This window comes from Elephas maximus, chromosome 7 (genome assembly GCF_024166365.1).
Source record: "Elephas maximus indicus isolate mEleMax1 chromosome 7, mEleMax1 primary haplotype, whole genome shotgun sequence".
NCBI classification, from domain to species: domain Eukaryota; kingdom Metazoa; phylum Chordata; class Mammalia; order Proboscidea; family Elephantidae; genus Elephas; species Elephas maximus.
Window position 1 is genome coordinate 58,890,824 of NC_064825.1, and position 16,655 is coordinate 58,907,478.

General features: G+C 38.1%; 1 protein-coding gene across 1 annotated transcript; it reads left to right on the forward strand.

The window, feature by feature from the left end:
• Positions 1-4,735: 4,735 nt before the first annotated feature.
• Positions 4,736-5,677, forward strand: LOC126079180 (olfactory receptor 52E8-like). Its single transcript, XM_049890093.1, has one exon. The coding sequence runs from the start codon at positions 4,736-4,738 to the stop codon at positions 5,675-5,677; it is 942 nt and encodes a 313-aa protein (XP_049746050.1).
• Positions 5,678-16,655: the final 10,978 nt, after the last annotated feature.

The window sequence follows — 16,655 nt, forward strand, 5'->3', positions numbered from 1 at the left end:
TACAGCAGATACTCATAATCAGGGGAAATATTTTCAGTCCCAGGTAAACTTTCCTCCTTGGACCACAGTTACAGAGTTAACACTTGGGGAAGTCATTAATCAGGGATTTCAGATTCCCTCAATATTGGCTGTAATGCAGGCTGGTAAGTGGGTATTAGCTCAGCTGCACTATACGTATAACAGAGATTGGGGAGACACCATCACTGGGAGCATGAGGACTTGACTGTATTTTAATCCTCCATTAACTTCATCTATTATAGAAATATTAACTAGGAGAAGACATAGCAAAGCATTTAGTGGTAAATAGCAACAATAGTTGAAAACATCCAGCACCCAAATATTTTTATGTATTGTCTTGATAACACACAGTGAGATTTTTTACATTCTGAAGTGTGAAGGTATGGCCACCTGTTTTCATACACATTTACAATCCTTGATAGGATCAAGATGTTTTAACATTAAGTATATAAGCTGTGGGTAAAACCATCCCGCAACTTAAAAAAGTATATGAGTTTTGTAAGATGACATACCCTTTCCTTCATTATAACAATTTCAATTCTTACCAGAAGAAATCTCTCAGTCTATCATTTACTTACTCTCCTGGCCAATTGCTCTTTTAGTACCCTGCTAATATCAGGGCCTTTTTTGGAAAAAGAAAGGTAATCTTTTATTTCTCTCTTTTCCAGAATATAAGAGTTTCTCTTCTCTCTTTCTCCATTTCTTTCCCTCTTTTTTTTTTCTCTATGGTATAGGTTGAGAGAGCGAATCTTAAAGGAGCTGCTATATTCCAGCATATAATTCTCACAATGATAACTCTCTTGAATAGCATGTAACCTGAGTATTTTTAATATACTCTCTCCAAAATTTTCCCCAGATAGAGACAAATGAGTCTATGAAAGAAATATGCATCTGTTCCTGAACTAGGCTTGCTCAGAGTTGTGGAAAGATAATTCTAGTCTCATTGAGAGGCCCTATTTTGCTAAGTATTTCTGAATATAAAATGAATAACATTTCTGGCTCCAAAACAGTTGTTGTTCATTTTATGTAAGGATGAGAATCTTCTAGATGGCATAATGCAGAATGAGGTTGTTATTCAGCAATTCTTATCCTACTTGCTCATGTTCTTGAAAACCAAAACCAAACCAAACCCATGGCGGTCGAGCTGATTGTGACTCATAGCGACCCTATAGGGCAAAGTAGAACTGCCCCATAGAGTTTCCAAGGAGCGCCTGGTGGATTCGAACTGACGTCTTTTTGGTTAGCAGCCATAGAACTTAACCTCTACTCCACCAGGGTTGAAGACCTCCTGAATTCGTTCTCCAGCCTAAGGCTTTGATTACAGATTTCAGAGTTTCTGTCACAATTATTCTGTTTCATGCGCAATTCTATTTATTTAGGTGTTTTAATATATGTATAGATATTAATTCTATTTATATACTGAAATCAAGGTCACCTTATAAAAGACTGAATTACTTAGACTTTGGCAAATGGATCAACACCAGGAAAATTTATGGCTATATCATTGATGCCAAGGGGCAGTCCAAAAGGCAGGTTGTTCTATCAAAAGGGTAAGTTATACATAAATAAATACAGCTATCATTTTACTTCCATCTTCTGATTGGTTGTAATAGTCACCTACTTTTACTAAAATCATTTCAAAATACCTGCCCTTTATTCTCCCTTTATTACATCACAGACCCACTCATAGTCCCCCTTGTCAGGAAAGCCTCTGATCAAAGAGTCATCTTTGGGTATATAAAGATTACGGATACCCTGCTCATTTCTCCTGTATTTATACCCAGAAATATTGTGTGATTTCTGTTTCCTTCTTTTCTTGAGATATTCTGAGCAGGAGGTCAAGCTAATAATTACCTAATTATTAATCTTTTGTTCACAAATATGTTTTCAGTGGCAACTACCTGCCAGATGCTATCCTGGAGAAATAATGCTGAATAAAGTAAGCCCCATACCAAGCTTAGAATTAAATAGGAACTCAAATACCGATCAAACAAACACACATATGAAGGTGTACCCACCACCTTGATTAGAGTTAGTAGAATAATAGAGTCCTGAGAGAGAATACCATAAGTCATTGTACTGAGATCAGTAAAGGCCTTACTGAGAGTGTTTCATTAAAGGCAGATTTGGAGGCCCAATAGGAGGATGATGCTGACTCTTCTTTTTTTTTTTTTTTTTTTTTGCTCACACCTCTTTTGGGAGGTATCTCCAACAGGTACATTTCCATATTTAGAGATTTCATCAAATATCCATTCTGTATTCTCTCACAGATCACATGGTCACAGAGTTATGTTTCTCTTGTTCCTAAAATTGGTCTGGAGTGCACTGTGTTATGCAGAGTCCTGGCTTCCATGGCTCCTAGGAAGAGGACATGTCTCCCATTTTAAATCCTGTCTCATCATCTTAAAAAGGTTAGTCTTTGTGGATTGTGATTAAGAACATACTCATTCTTGGTTCTCTCTTCTTCAGATATGTGAATTTAGACCCAATAGGTTAGTAAAATATGCAAGAGAAAATAGAAAATAAGACACAGTAAATTGAGAGGAAACATACAGGTGCTGATCATGATGAGTAATGCAGCTCAAGGAACTGAATAAAAGGCTAAACACTTGAGATCATACAGAAGTCCAGTGAATAAAGGATGATGCATTTGGACAGAATCCTAGGGATAGCAGATGGTCAGAGAACTGGACTACTGACAGGGCAGCTTCGTTTTGAGGATGGAGACATGCACCTGTGATCCAGGCATATGAAACTTATTTATTTAGGAATCAGAATCTGTCCTGTTTTCTCATGGTGTTTATGTGAGTTGCAAGATGTGTAATAGCTCTGACATTTCCTTGTAAGATGAATAATATTTAAAATTATATGGTTTTATTATCTCTTTTAAAGTTGTTCTCTTCTATGTGACAAGGAAGCAGCAGTCAAGAAATCAAACAACGTATTACATTGGGCAAATCTGCTGCAAAAGACCTCTTTAGAGTGTTAAAAAGCAAAGATGTCACTTTAAGGACTAAGGTGAACCTGACCAAAGCCATGATGTTTTCAATCACCTCATATGCATGTGACAGCTAGACAATGAATAAGGAAGACCAAAGAAGAATTGAAACCTTTGAGCTACTTTGTTGGTGAAGAATAGTGAATATACAATGGACTGCCAGAAGAACAAATCTGTCTTGGAAGAAGTACAGCCAGAATGCCCATTAGAAGCAAGAATGGCAAGACTTTGTCTCACATCCTTTGGACATGTTATCAGGAGGAACCTGTCCCTGGAGAAGGACATCATGTTTGGTAAAGTGGAGGGTCAGTGAAAAAGAGGAAGATCCTCAATGAGGTGGATTGACACAGGGGCTGCAACAATGGGCTCAAGCATAACAATGATTATGAATATGGTGTAGGACCAGACATCATTTCATTCTGTTGTATCTAGTGTCACAAAGAGTTGGAACTGAATCTACGGTATCTAACAACAGCAACAAGTAACAAGGATGATAGTAGAAGAAATCATAATAACCATGATTTTCAGATTAGTCACAAAGTGCTAAGTAATTTGAATTGTTTAAAAATAAAATGGTCTACACAGTGTCTGTTGCAGGAATATCCATTGCTGTCTAGTCAATTCTGGTTCATAGCAATCCCATAGGACAGGGTAGAACTGCCCCACAGGGTTTCCAAAGCTGTTATCTTTATGGAAGCAGAATGTCAAAACCACTGATCTTTTGGTTAACAGCAAGGGCTCCTTGTTGCCAGGAATAGGGAGAAAAAATATGGAGCCTGAAGGATTCCATCAGCTCTTTAGGATTCTGTCATTGCTTTAAGTGTTTGGCAGTGTATTTGAATAGTGGGCATTCCTGAGCTAAGATAGACTACATTGTATTGAATTTGTGAATTCAATGGTTTGATAGAGGATGAGTTCTTACCTCAAAGGAAAAGGCACATATCTTAACTTATTGATGAAAAGCATACAAAAACATAAAAATTAAGGCAAAAGAACAAAACAGATTTATAAAATTATGAGGCATTAGCGAGTAGGTGAAAGAAAGGGATAGGCGATACGGAGCAATACAATAAAAGGTCTACTCGACATAAGTGGAAATGCTCAGAGACATATAATTAACTCATATTTCTTGTCAAATACATAACCTTTAAAGGGTTCTTCTGAAATATACAATATGTGATTAAGATCCCAGCCTATAATCATCTATCAGTGCGATACCAATGTCTGCATTTTCTCCTAATTTATAATTAAAAATTTCAAAAATTAGCGGCTGACATAGAATGCTATATCAAACTCTTGGCCTATGTTTTCATTAAAGTTAACTTAGGTAACCTGGTCTGATGTTCAAAAATATCTTCAAGCTGTTGGCAGCAAAACTCCAAACTCCCAGGAACTTATTGCAGAGATAAATTAAAAAATTTCCCCTTTCCAGTACTTCTATACCAGCCTTTCTATGGACCCTTTGATTCAGAATCAAAGCTCATTAATATGGTCTCTTAAGGAATATTCTCCTTCATTTGCCATGTATATCAATGAGAAGTATAAGAGAAAAATTGAAGTGGGAGGAAATCTCATCTCTCTTCTGGACTCCAAGAAAAATACACTAATTATATCTTTTTTGTTCTTATTCTATATTGACAGGATTGATTAGGTATTGGGGAGCCTTATATGAAACCGCACATTGCTTCAAATGAGTGTGATCAAGTGAGACTTGCCAGAATGTCCCCAGTCAATAGCTCATGGATTCACCCCTCATCGTTCCTGCTATTGGGAATCCCAGGACTGGAAAATATACAGCTCTGGCTTGGCCTCCCATTTGGTGCAGTGTATCTGATTGCCCTTCTGGGGAATATTATCATCCTGTTTGTGATCCAGACTGAGCAGAGCCTCCACCAGCCCATGTTCTATTTATTGGCCATGTTGGCTATGACTGACCTGGGCCTGTCCACTGCCACCATTCCCAAAATGCTGGGCATCTTCTGGTTTGGCCTGAGCAAGATTGCCTTTGGTGGCTGCTTAGCTCAAATGTTCTTTATACACATGTTTACAGGCTCTGAAGCATTCATGCTTGTGGCCATGTCTTTTGACCGCTATATGGCCATCTGCCACCCTCTCCGGTACAACGCAATTCTCACCAGCAAAAGGATTGGTATCATTGGTGTAGCAGGGATTCTGACAAATGTCGTTTTGCTTATTCCACTAGTATTTCTCCTTCTGAGGCTTTCATTCTGTGGACATTATATTATCCCCCACACCTATTGTGAACACATGGGCATTGCCCGTTTGGCTTGTGTCAGTATAAGAATCAACATATTATTTGGATTAATTCTTATTTCTATGATTCTTTTTGGTGTTATTTTGATTGCTATCTCCTACGTGAAGATTCTGCATATTGTTTTCAAGCTCCCTTCCTTGGATGCCAGGCATAAGGCTCTCAATACTTGTGGGTCCCATGTGTGTGTCATTTTAGCTTTCTTCACTCCAGCATTTTTCTCCTTTATGACCCATCGATTTGGTCACAATGTCCCCCATTATATCCACATCCTCCTGGCTAATTTATATGTGATCATTCCGCCTTCTCTTAACCCCATTATTTATGGAGTGAGAACCAAGCAGATCCGAGATCGGGTGGTGATGATCTTCCTTTCTAAAGAAATCTGATTCTAAGTACTTGATTTGGAGAAATTCTTTAAGTTTTACTCTTTATTTCTTGTCTTCCTTCAAAATGGGGAATTTAAGAGCCATCAAGTTTTTCTGGCCTAAATGCTTTGTATGCTATGTTGTTAAACACAATGTTTCCTTTCTGGTGTGCAATATAACATTGAAGATAAATTTGCATAGGAAATACTTGTATTTAGACTAAACACAAATAACATTCTTAAATAAATAGGTGTCATTTATTTTTGTGAAAGGTATTAAAATATTCTTTCTGTAAAAAATATTAAAATCAGTATTTGGGGATAAAGTCTTAATGCAACTCATAGTCTCTTTAAACAGAATTCATTTCTTATGATTGAAGGATGCTATGGTGTCAAGAACTATCCTAATTTTAATGGGATAAATAGATAATGCTGCAGGAGTGGGGATTCCAGGAGCACTAATTAAAGGAATCAAGCACAGCTTTTATCTCTTCCAGGGTAAAAATATCTAATAACCCATGACAGACAGGGCTGGTTCTTGTAATTGTGTAATCACAGAAAAGAAAATAATCAATAAAATATCCTTGGCCTTGCATACTGAGATACTAAATTAGACAGTCTGGTATTAAGACTTTTCTTCTCATAACTAGTAATCTAGGATAGGAGTCTGGTAGTGCATTGGTTAAGAGTGCGGCTGCTAATTGAAACGCTGGTTGTTCAAACTCACCAGCCGCCTCACAGGAAAATGATGTGGCAGTCCACTTCCGTAAAGATTTACAGCCTTGGAAACTCTATGAGGCAGTTGTACTTTGTTCCACAGGGTCACTATGAGTCAGAATCAACTTGGTGGCAATTGATTTGGTTTCTTTGTTTTTAGTAATTTGGGTAAATTTGATGAAGACAATCCTTGGAAAAATATTTGAGAAATTTTATTCTAGGAATTCATTTCTACTAATCCTCCCATTTCTTGAGTTGAGGAACCCAAAAGAGTATCTTCAAGCTGTTAGCAGCAATACTTCAAACTCCCAGTAATTTATTGCAGAGATAAATTTAGAATTTCCCCTCTTCCAGTTCTTCTATGCCAGCCTTTCTATGGACCCTTTTATTCAGAATCAAAGCTCATTAATATGGTCTCTTAAATAAAGAATAATTTACTATGGTTCCTAATTTAGCAGTAGAAGAGACATAAAAAATTTTGACAATCCAGATTTTTGGTAACAATTTCTTAAATAACAGGTAAATATTTAATGAAGACTCTGGGTTAAAAGCACTTGTAGTCTTTCTCTCCCATTATCAGTCCCTGTAAGAAGTGTGTGTGTGTGTGTGTGTGTGTCCGGAGGGCGGGTAGGAGGGGAGGAAGAGGTCACTGTAGTAGATATACGGTTTTTTGTCTAGCATCCTTCTTGGACAAAGCACAATACCGGTATTCAATTTGATCCTGGTTAGGATGTTAATCAGAGAATCTCACCCCATCTCTTTCTCCTATTGAGAGTTGAAATATTATCCAAGTTAGACACAGTCTGACCTTAGATTTGATTTTTGGACCTTGGTAGCATACCGTATGACACCCATTGGCATTGAGTCAATTCCAACTCATAGCAACCCTACAGAACAGAGTGGAACTGTCCCATAGGGTTTCCTAAGCTGTAATCTTTATGGATGCAGACTGCTACATCTTTCTCTCATGGAGCAGCTGGTGGGTTAGAACCACCGACTTTCCAGTTAGCAGCCAAGAGCTTAACCAGAGAGCCACCAAGGCTCCTTTAGACCCTTGGTACACAGAGTTTTTGGATCATAAGTTGTAAGATTTGGTAATGCTAACATCTCACTGTCACGAGTAAAGAGATTTTTCCCGAGGAATTAATCCAGTGTAGAGAGGGAAACAAAGCTTATAGAAGGAGAAAAGCTCAGGAACACGACAATACTTTTGAACCAAAGCATCTAGTCGTATCTATTCCCTGACCTGTGAAGTCACATAAAGAAACATATTACCGCTATTTTAAACTAGTTAAAATTGGGTTGTTAACCATCAAAACCAAAATATCTCTACAAATAAAAAGTCAGTAAAGAGCTACAAGACCCATGTCATAGTATATTACAGAGCAAAAAAAGAAGAGAAAGAGCTTTAAACTTCCATTTAAATTGAGTTGATTTTCGACTCATAGTGACTCCATGTAACAAAGTAGACCTGACGTATAGGGTTTAATACAATAAAAGAGATAATATTTTTCCCCTGAGAATTGGGCAGAATTGCAACTAATGACTACGTCAAAAGAGTGGATAAGGAAATAAAACTTATGGCCAACCTACATGTAGTGCCTTGAAATAGAGAAAAGATACTGGCTTGGAACTTATCATACGATTCATTACCTATCTGCATCTATCTTTATCTTTCTACTATACATTTATTGCTTTCTAACATAGAAATATATTTTATCTCCCTCTCATTGATATTTGCACCTTCTTTAAACATTACTTGGGTTATGGCAGCAATCAGAACATAATGTGACAGGAAGAAAAGGGAAAGTTTTGGTACAAATCAGACTATAGGAAGTGTATTTCCCCCAAATAGGTTTTTATTGAGGAGTGCTGAGAAATAAAGTGCCCTGATACCTATGCGTAAACATGTTCTCAAGTACTTCATGTATTAAAAATGTCAAGGAACAAGGAAACGGTGTTAAAAATCCTTACTTCTTACCTCATTTTCAACAAAAGAAATTCAATGAGGAGAGTGTTTTCAAGAGAAGGTGCTAAAATAACTGAACATCAACTGAAACGTTAAATCTTACTTCACACCACGTTGTTGTTAGGTGCTGCTGAGTTGATTTTTGACCCATGTGACCTAGTAGAACTCTGTCCCAAAAGGTTTTCTAGGCTGTAATTTTTTAATCTTTTATGTGAACAGATTGACAGGTCTTTCTTCTGGGGAGTGGCTGAGTGGGTTTGAACCACCCACCTTTCAGTTAGCAGCAAAGTGCTTAACAGTTGTGCCACCAGGGCTCCTACTTCACACCATACCAAATAAATCAATAAATAAAAAGAAGCAGAAGAAGAAGAAGACAAATTAACTCAGAATGATTGGTCAGAGTCCTAAACATAAAATCTAAAACTATAAAATCTCTAGAAGAAACTTATTCTAACCCTGGAGAAGGAGTTATTGTTTAGATAGTATGCAAAAAAACAAAAAACAAAAAACACGAACTGCATTAAAAAAAAAAAAATATATATATATATATATAAAATGGGCTAAAAAATAAAAGCACTTGTAACCAAATATTTATATAAAACTTTGGCAACTTACCAACAGAAATACAAAATAACCGAATTAAAAAACAGCAAAGGAACTGAACAGACATTTTACCAAAGAGGGCATTCAAATGGCCACCAAACACAATAAAAAGATGTAAAATAGAAAACAATGAGATGCCATTTATCTCCCACTGGGATGTTGTTGTCGTTGTTATTAGGTGCCATCGAATAGGTCCGAACTCATAGCGACCCTATGCACAACAGAAGGAAACACTGCCGGGTCCTGTGCCATCCTTACTATCGTTGTTATGCTTGAGCTCATTGTTGCAGCCACTGCATCAGTCCACCTCGTTGAGGGTCTTCCTCCTTTCCGCTGACCTTGTACTCCGCCAAGCATGATGTCCTTCTCCAGGGACGGATCCCTCCTGACAACATGTCCAAAGTATGTAAAAAGCAGCCTTGCCATCTTGCTTCTAAGGAGCATTCTGGTTGTACTTCTTCCAAGACAGATTTGTTCTTTCTTTCGGCTAAATAAAATAAAATTGGCAGTCCATGGTATATTCAATATTCTTCACCAACACCACAGCTGAAAGGCATCAATTTTTCTTTGGTCTCCTTATTCATTGTCCAGCTTTCACATGCATATGATGCGATTGAAAATACCATGGCTTCAGTCAGGTACATTTTAGTCTTCGAGGTGACATCTTTGCTCTTCAACACTTTAAAGAAGTCCTTCGCAGCAGATTTACCCAATGCAATGCATCTTTTGAATTCTTGATTGCTGCTTCCAGGGGTGTTGATTGTAGATCCAACTGGGATAGTTAAAATTAAAATAATAATAATAATAACAAATGTTGGTGGGGATATGGGGACACTGGGACATTGTTCTTTGCTGGTGGGAAGGCAAAATAGTATAGCCCTTGTGGAAAACAGTGTGGTGGTTCCTCAAAAATATAAAAATAGAACTACTGCATGACCCAGCAATTTCACTGCTAGTACTATACCCAAAGGACTTGAAAGCAGTGGTGCAAGCAGACATATGCAAGCCAGTGTTCATTACAGCATAATTCATGATAGCAAAATGTGGAAACAACCTAAATGCCAATCGACGCATAAATGGATGAACAAAATGTAATACGTACGTACACTGGAATACTACTCAGCCAGTGAGGAAATGAAGTCTTGGTACGTGCTACAGTATGGCTGTAGCTTGAAGAAATTATGCTGCTTGAAATAAATCAATCTCAAAAGGACGAATATTGTATGACATCACTTATATAAAAAGACAAGAACAGGCAAATGTATAAAGAACAAAATTTATTAATGTTTACTGGGGTGGAGAAAGTAGGATTATTGCTTTTGGAGCAATGAGTTTCAGTGTATGGTGATGGAAAAATTGCACTGATTGAGGGTAGTGTTGCGCAGATGGTTAACACAATTGCTGTCAATAAGTGTGTACCTATAAAGAGTTGAACTGGCAAAAGTCGTTTGATAGATATATTTACAACAACAACAAAAAAAAAACAGCTGCTGAGGCTGCTTGAGCACAACCAAACACCTCATGGGTTCCTTGATTTGGAGGTTTAGTTTTTTGGTTTCATGGGACGTCCCAGTTACTTAGCCTAATGCCATGTTTAGTGGTTCTGTTCTACCTCCTAGTTTGTTTCACAATGCCTGGGGTCTTAAAAGCTTGCAAGCAGCCATCCAAGGTACACCAATTGGTCTCTATTTGCTGGAACAACAGAGGAAGGAGAGTCAGGAATAGGAGGAGGATATGGAATGTGTGGCTAACTGTCTCCAGAAACAACTGCCTTCTTTTCCATTAGACCAGAAGAATTGGATGGTGCCCAGCTAACATTACTGAATATTTTGATCAAAGATTTTATGGAAGAATCCTGAAGAAAAGGGAGAAAATGCAGAACGGAATTTCAAACTCTCATGGAATCCAAATTTTCTGGAGCCATGGAGGGTTGAATAAACTCCTGAAACTATTGCTCTGAGATAATTTTTAAATCTTAAACCAAAAATAATCCCTGAAGTCTTCTTTAAATCAAACAATAGTTTAGCTTAACTAGTAAAAAAATGTCTGCCTTGAGCACTCTACTCTTTTAAGAACTATCTATAGGGAATCAAATTGACAACAGCAACTTGAAAGATTCCATAGGAAACTTAAGAGGATAGGGAGTTTATGTTAATGGGAGAGGAAGAGTTCAGATAAGGAGGGTGAGAATGGTTGCACAACTTAAAGAATGTTATCAATGTCACTGAAGTGTACATGTAGAAAGTGTTGAACTGGTGCATGTTCTGCTGTGTATATTCTCAGCAACAACAAAAAATAAAATAAATTATAAAATACAATAAAAAAAATTTCTTTTCAAAAGGGACTAATGAAAAATGATAAAAATGCAAGTCATAGTCTCTAAGAAAATGTTTGTAGCACAAATATTTGACAATGAATTTTTATCCAGAATAAACCTTTTACAAGTCAATAATAAAAGGACAAAAAACTCAAATAAAAAGTGGAGAAAATATTTAAAGAGAGATGGTGGGAGCCAACACAGTGCTATAGACAGAAGCACCACGCCACCTTCTGCAGCAAAGACCCAAAAAACTAAGTAAAACAGAGACTAACATTGATTCTGGAACCCTAAGCATCCAATGATGGGATAAAGAACTCAGCCAAGCACTGAATGCAATAAGAAACTGACAGAGAACAGAAAGTGAGGAGAGATATGGAGTGGAGGTTCCCTATTAGCTAACATGGCACTTATTCACCATCTTGGCCTCTTCAGCCACCAAGAACAGTGGACAGAGACTACAGGAAGGCAGCTTCATGGAGCTACCTGCAGAGACAGAGTACACAGTAACCAGTGATACATGCTTTCCCACCTCCCACCGTTCTTCTTCCTTGCCACTTAGATTCACCCTGCCTACATCAGCTGGCTCCTTCAGCGCCATTTTTTTTTTTTACCCTGCAGTTGTTGCTTTTTTTTTTTTTTTTTTTTTGGCTTTTGCTTGTTTCTTCTCTCTCTCTCATCTTCTTCTTTTCCATTCTTTTGAACATCTGGCTCTGTGTGCCATCTCCACTACTTCTTAACAAGCTGTGAATCACCATTCAGGTTGGAACCACTTCCCCAGTCCAAGCTGCCATGCTGGTGGTCTCCCTGGGGACACTTTTCTTTTTTCCTTTTTGTTTTTCTTCATTTCTCGTCTCTCTCTACTTTCCTTCTTTTCCTGTCTCCTGAATACCTGGCACCATGTGCCATCTCTGCTTCTTCTAGACAGGATGTGCAGTACCTCAGGGCTGGGAAGCCACTTCTCTGGTCTGTGCCACCACACTTGTTGACTCCCTTGGGGCTTTTTTTTTTCTTTTCTCTTCTTTTCTTTACTTGGTTTCTTGTCTCTTTCTACCTTCTTTCCTTACCCTTCCCCCAAACACTTGGTGCTGTGTGATGTCTGCACTCCTTCTTGACCAGCTGTGCAGTGCCACTCAGCTAGGAACCCATTTCTGGTGGGCTCCCTTGGGGCATTTTTTCTCTTCTTTTTTTTTCCCCTCAGTTTCTTGTCTCTTTCTATCTTCTTTCATTTCCTTCCACCCAACCACCTGGCATCTTTTTTTTTTTTTTTTTTTTTTTCTTAGCTTCTTGTCTCTCTACATTCCTTCCAATCCTTCTTCCTGACCACCTGGTTGTGTGTGTCTTTCTATCTTTTCTTAGTATAGTTTCTTATCTCCCTCTCCCTTCCTTCCTTTCCTTTCTCACCTCACTGAGCTGTGTGTGCCATACCTGTCCCTTCTTGACTGGCTGTGCCTCACCACCCAGCTAGAAAGCCACCAGGACATGACTTCCCCAAGTCTGTGCCACTTCAACTGCAGGATTCCTAAGAAATTTCTTTTTATTTAGCCCCTGTCTCTCTCTCCTCTTTCTCTTCTTTCCTACACACACTTAGCTCCACACATCACAACCTCCCCCTTCCTGCCCATTGGCATCAACTGGATTCCTATACACCAAAAAAGAGAATAACAAAAAGGAAATCAAGAAAACAATACCATTTATAATTGCTCCCCCAAAATAAAATACTTAGGAATAAAACTTACCAGGGATGTAAAACCCCCTTACAAAGAAAACTACAAGACACTACTGCAAGAGACTAAATCTACATTAATGGAAAAAAACATACCATGCTCATGGATAGGTAGAGTCAACATTGTGAAAATTTCAATTATACCAAAAGTGATCTATCTACAGATACAGCACATTCCCAATCCAAATACCAACAATATTCTTTAAAGAGATGGAAAAACTAATCATTAACTTTATATGGAAAGGGAAGAGACCTCACACAAGTAAAGCACTACTGAAGAAGGATAAAGGAGGAGGACTTACACTACTTGACCTCGAAACCTACTATACAGCTGTGGTAATCAAAATAGCCTGGTACTGATACAATGATGGATACATTGTCCAGTGGAACAGAATTGAGAACTCAGGTATAAATCCACCCACCTATAGTCACCTGATCTTCCACAAGTGCCTAAAGCCCATCAAGTGGAGAAAAGACAGTCTTTTTAACAAATGGTTCTGTCAAAACTGGATGTCCATTTGCAAAAAAAATAAAAAAGAAACAGGACCCGTACCTCTCACCATACACAAAAACTAATTCAAAATGGATCAAAGACCTAGATATAAAGTCAAAAACTCTAAAGATCATGGAAGAAAAAATATGATCAATGCTAGAGGCCCTAATATACGACACTAACAGGATACAAACCATAACTAATAACACACAAACTCCAGAAGATAAGCTAGATAACTGGGACCTTTTAAAAATTAAACACTTATGCTCATCAAAAGACTTCACCAAAAGAGTAAAAAGAGAAACTACAGACTGGGAAACAATTTTTGGCTATGACAAAGGCCTAATCTCTAAAATCTACAGGAAGGTCCAACACCTCTACAACAAAAAGACAAATAATCCGATTAAAAAATGGGACAAGAATATGAACAGAGACTTCACCAAAGAAGACATTCAAGCAGCCAACAGACACATGAGGAAATTCTCTTGATCACTAGCCATTACAGAAATGCAAGTCAAAACCACAATGAGATACCGTCTCGCCCTGGCATTACTGGCACACACACACATGCACAAAAACAAAACAAAACCCCAGGAAATAGCAAATGTTGGAGAGGCTGCCAGGAGATCAGAACTTTTATGCTCTGCTGGTGGGAATGCAAATGGTACAACCATTTTGGAAAATGATATGGTGCTTCCTTAAAGAGTTAGAAATACCATATGATCCAGCAGTTCTACTCCTAGAAATATATCCTAGAGAAATAAAAGCCGTCACACAAATAGACATATGCACATCCATGCTCATTGCAGCATTATGCACAATAGCAAAAAATGGAAACAACCTAGATGCCCATCAGCAGATAAATGGATAAACAAACTATGCTGCATACTTACAATGGAATACTATGCAACGATAAAGAACAATGATGAATCTGCAAAGCATCTCAGATCTTGGATGTATCTGGAGGGCATTATGCTGAGTGAAAAAAGTCAATCACAAAAGGAGACTGTATGGACTCCACTACTATAAAAATTCATGAAAGGATTTACACACAAATAGAAACAACCTTTGATGGTTACAAGGGAGGGAAGAGGTGAAGATGGAAAAACACTGAACAGATAATAGATAAGTGGTAACTTTGGTGAAGGGTAAGATGGTACACAGTACTGCGGAAGCCAGCAAAACTTGATGAAGACAAAGTCATGGAAGCTTCATAGATACATCCAAACTCCCTGTGGGACTGAATTACTGGGCTGAGGGCTGTGGGGGCCATGGTCTCAGGTAACATCTAGCTCAATTGGCATAACAATTTATAAAGAAAATGCTCTATATTCTGCTTTGGTGAGTAGCATCTGGGGTCTTACAAACTTGTGAGTGGCCATCTAAGATACTTCACAGGCATCACCCCACCCAGAGCAAGGAAGAATGAAGAAAATCAAAGACACCAAGGAAAGATTAATCCAAAGGACTAATGGATCACAACTACCACAGCTTCTACCAGACTGGGTCCAGCACAGCTAGATGATGCCCAGCTACTGAAGCAGGCAGTCATGAAAGGGTTATGAACCATGCCATAATAGTTGTTTTCAGAAAATCTACTCTTGCTACGTTTTTGTTAAAACTTTTGTTACAGCCTTTTGCCATGATTGGTCAAATCCTCGGGTTTCTTCTCTTCTCCTGGCAGAAGGCTGAGGTGCATCCATACTGACTCTGAATTTATCCACTATATGACCTTCCTCGGGTGGTAGTAGCAAGCTGTAGCCATTCTTTTTAGGGCTAAAATTATGCAGACTATGTGTGCATCATAAGACTAAAGATCCTCTCCTCACTGTTCATGCATATGTAGTTCACTCCCTATAAAAGGAGCAAATTTGTCCTGGTTCAGGGAGCTGGCAGCCTTAGGTCACAAGACCCTGCCTGTCTCCCAGTTTGCAAACTGTGAATAAACCTTTCTCCTCTTCCAACCCTGCATCTGGCGGACTTCAGTTTGCCAGCCTGCTTGGCAAGAACCTGTTAGTTGACGGCTTCACTGGCACCACTGACTGCTCTGACAGGGATCACAATCGACGGTCCTGGACAGAGCTGGAGAAAATGTAGAATAAAATTCTAACTCAAAAAAAAAAAAAAAAAGACCAGACTTACTGGTCTGACAGAGACAGGAGAAATCCCAAGAGTATGGCCCCCAGACACCATTTTTTTTTTAATGAAATCACTCCTGACATTCATCCTTCAGTCAAAGATTAGGCAGGCCTATAAACAACAAAATGAGACTAAATGGGCACACGAGCCCAAGGGCAAGGGCGAGAAGGCAGAAGGGGACAGGAAAGCTGTTAATGGATAATCTAAATTTGACAAGGGGAGAGTGTTGATGTGTTGAGGGATTAGCAACGAATGTCACAAAACGATATGTGTATTAATTATTTAATGAAAAGCTAGTTTTCTCTGTAAACCTTCATCTAAAGTACAATAAAAAAAAAAAAGATTTAAATGGATACTTCACAAAGAAAGACAAATGGCCAATAAACTTGTGAAAATGTGTTTGATATCACTAGCCATCAGGGAAACGCAAACTGAAACCACAATTAGATAGAAATACATGCTCTTTAAAATTGGTTAAGCTAACAAGATTAGCCATATTAAGTGTTACAAAGATGTGGAGAAACTGTACTCTCAAACATTGCTAGTAAAAAAAAAAAAAACTAGTAGAAAGGCAAAATGACACAAAGATTTTGGGGAATGGTTTGGCAGTTTCTTAAAAATTTAAATATACATTTATCCTACGACCCAACCAATGCAGTTCTAAGTATTTACCCAAAAGAAATGAAAAACCCTTTTCATACAAAGACTTGTACATGGGTATTCACAGAAGGTTTATGCGTAATAGGCCCAAACTAGAAATAACCTGAATGTTTACCAGAAGGTGAACAGCTAAAAAAAAAAAAAAAAATTGTGGTATATACATACAATTTCATAACATTCAGCCATAAAATAAAACAATCTATTGATATACACAAAGGGAGGAATCTTAAGATAATTGTGCTAAGTAAAAAGACTCGAAACAATTTATACTCTGTGACTTCCAAAATTCTATAAAAAGGCAAATCAACCTCCAAAGTCAGAAAGAAGACCAGTGGTTGCCTTTGGTCAGGGTTGAGGGAGGGAGGGGTTACAAAAA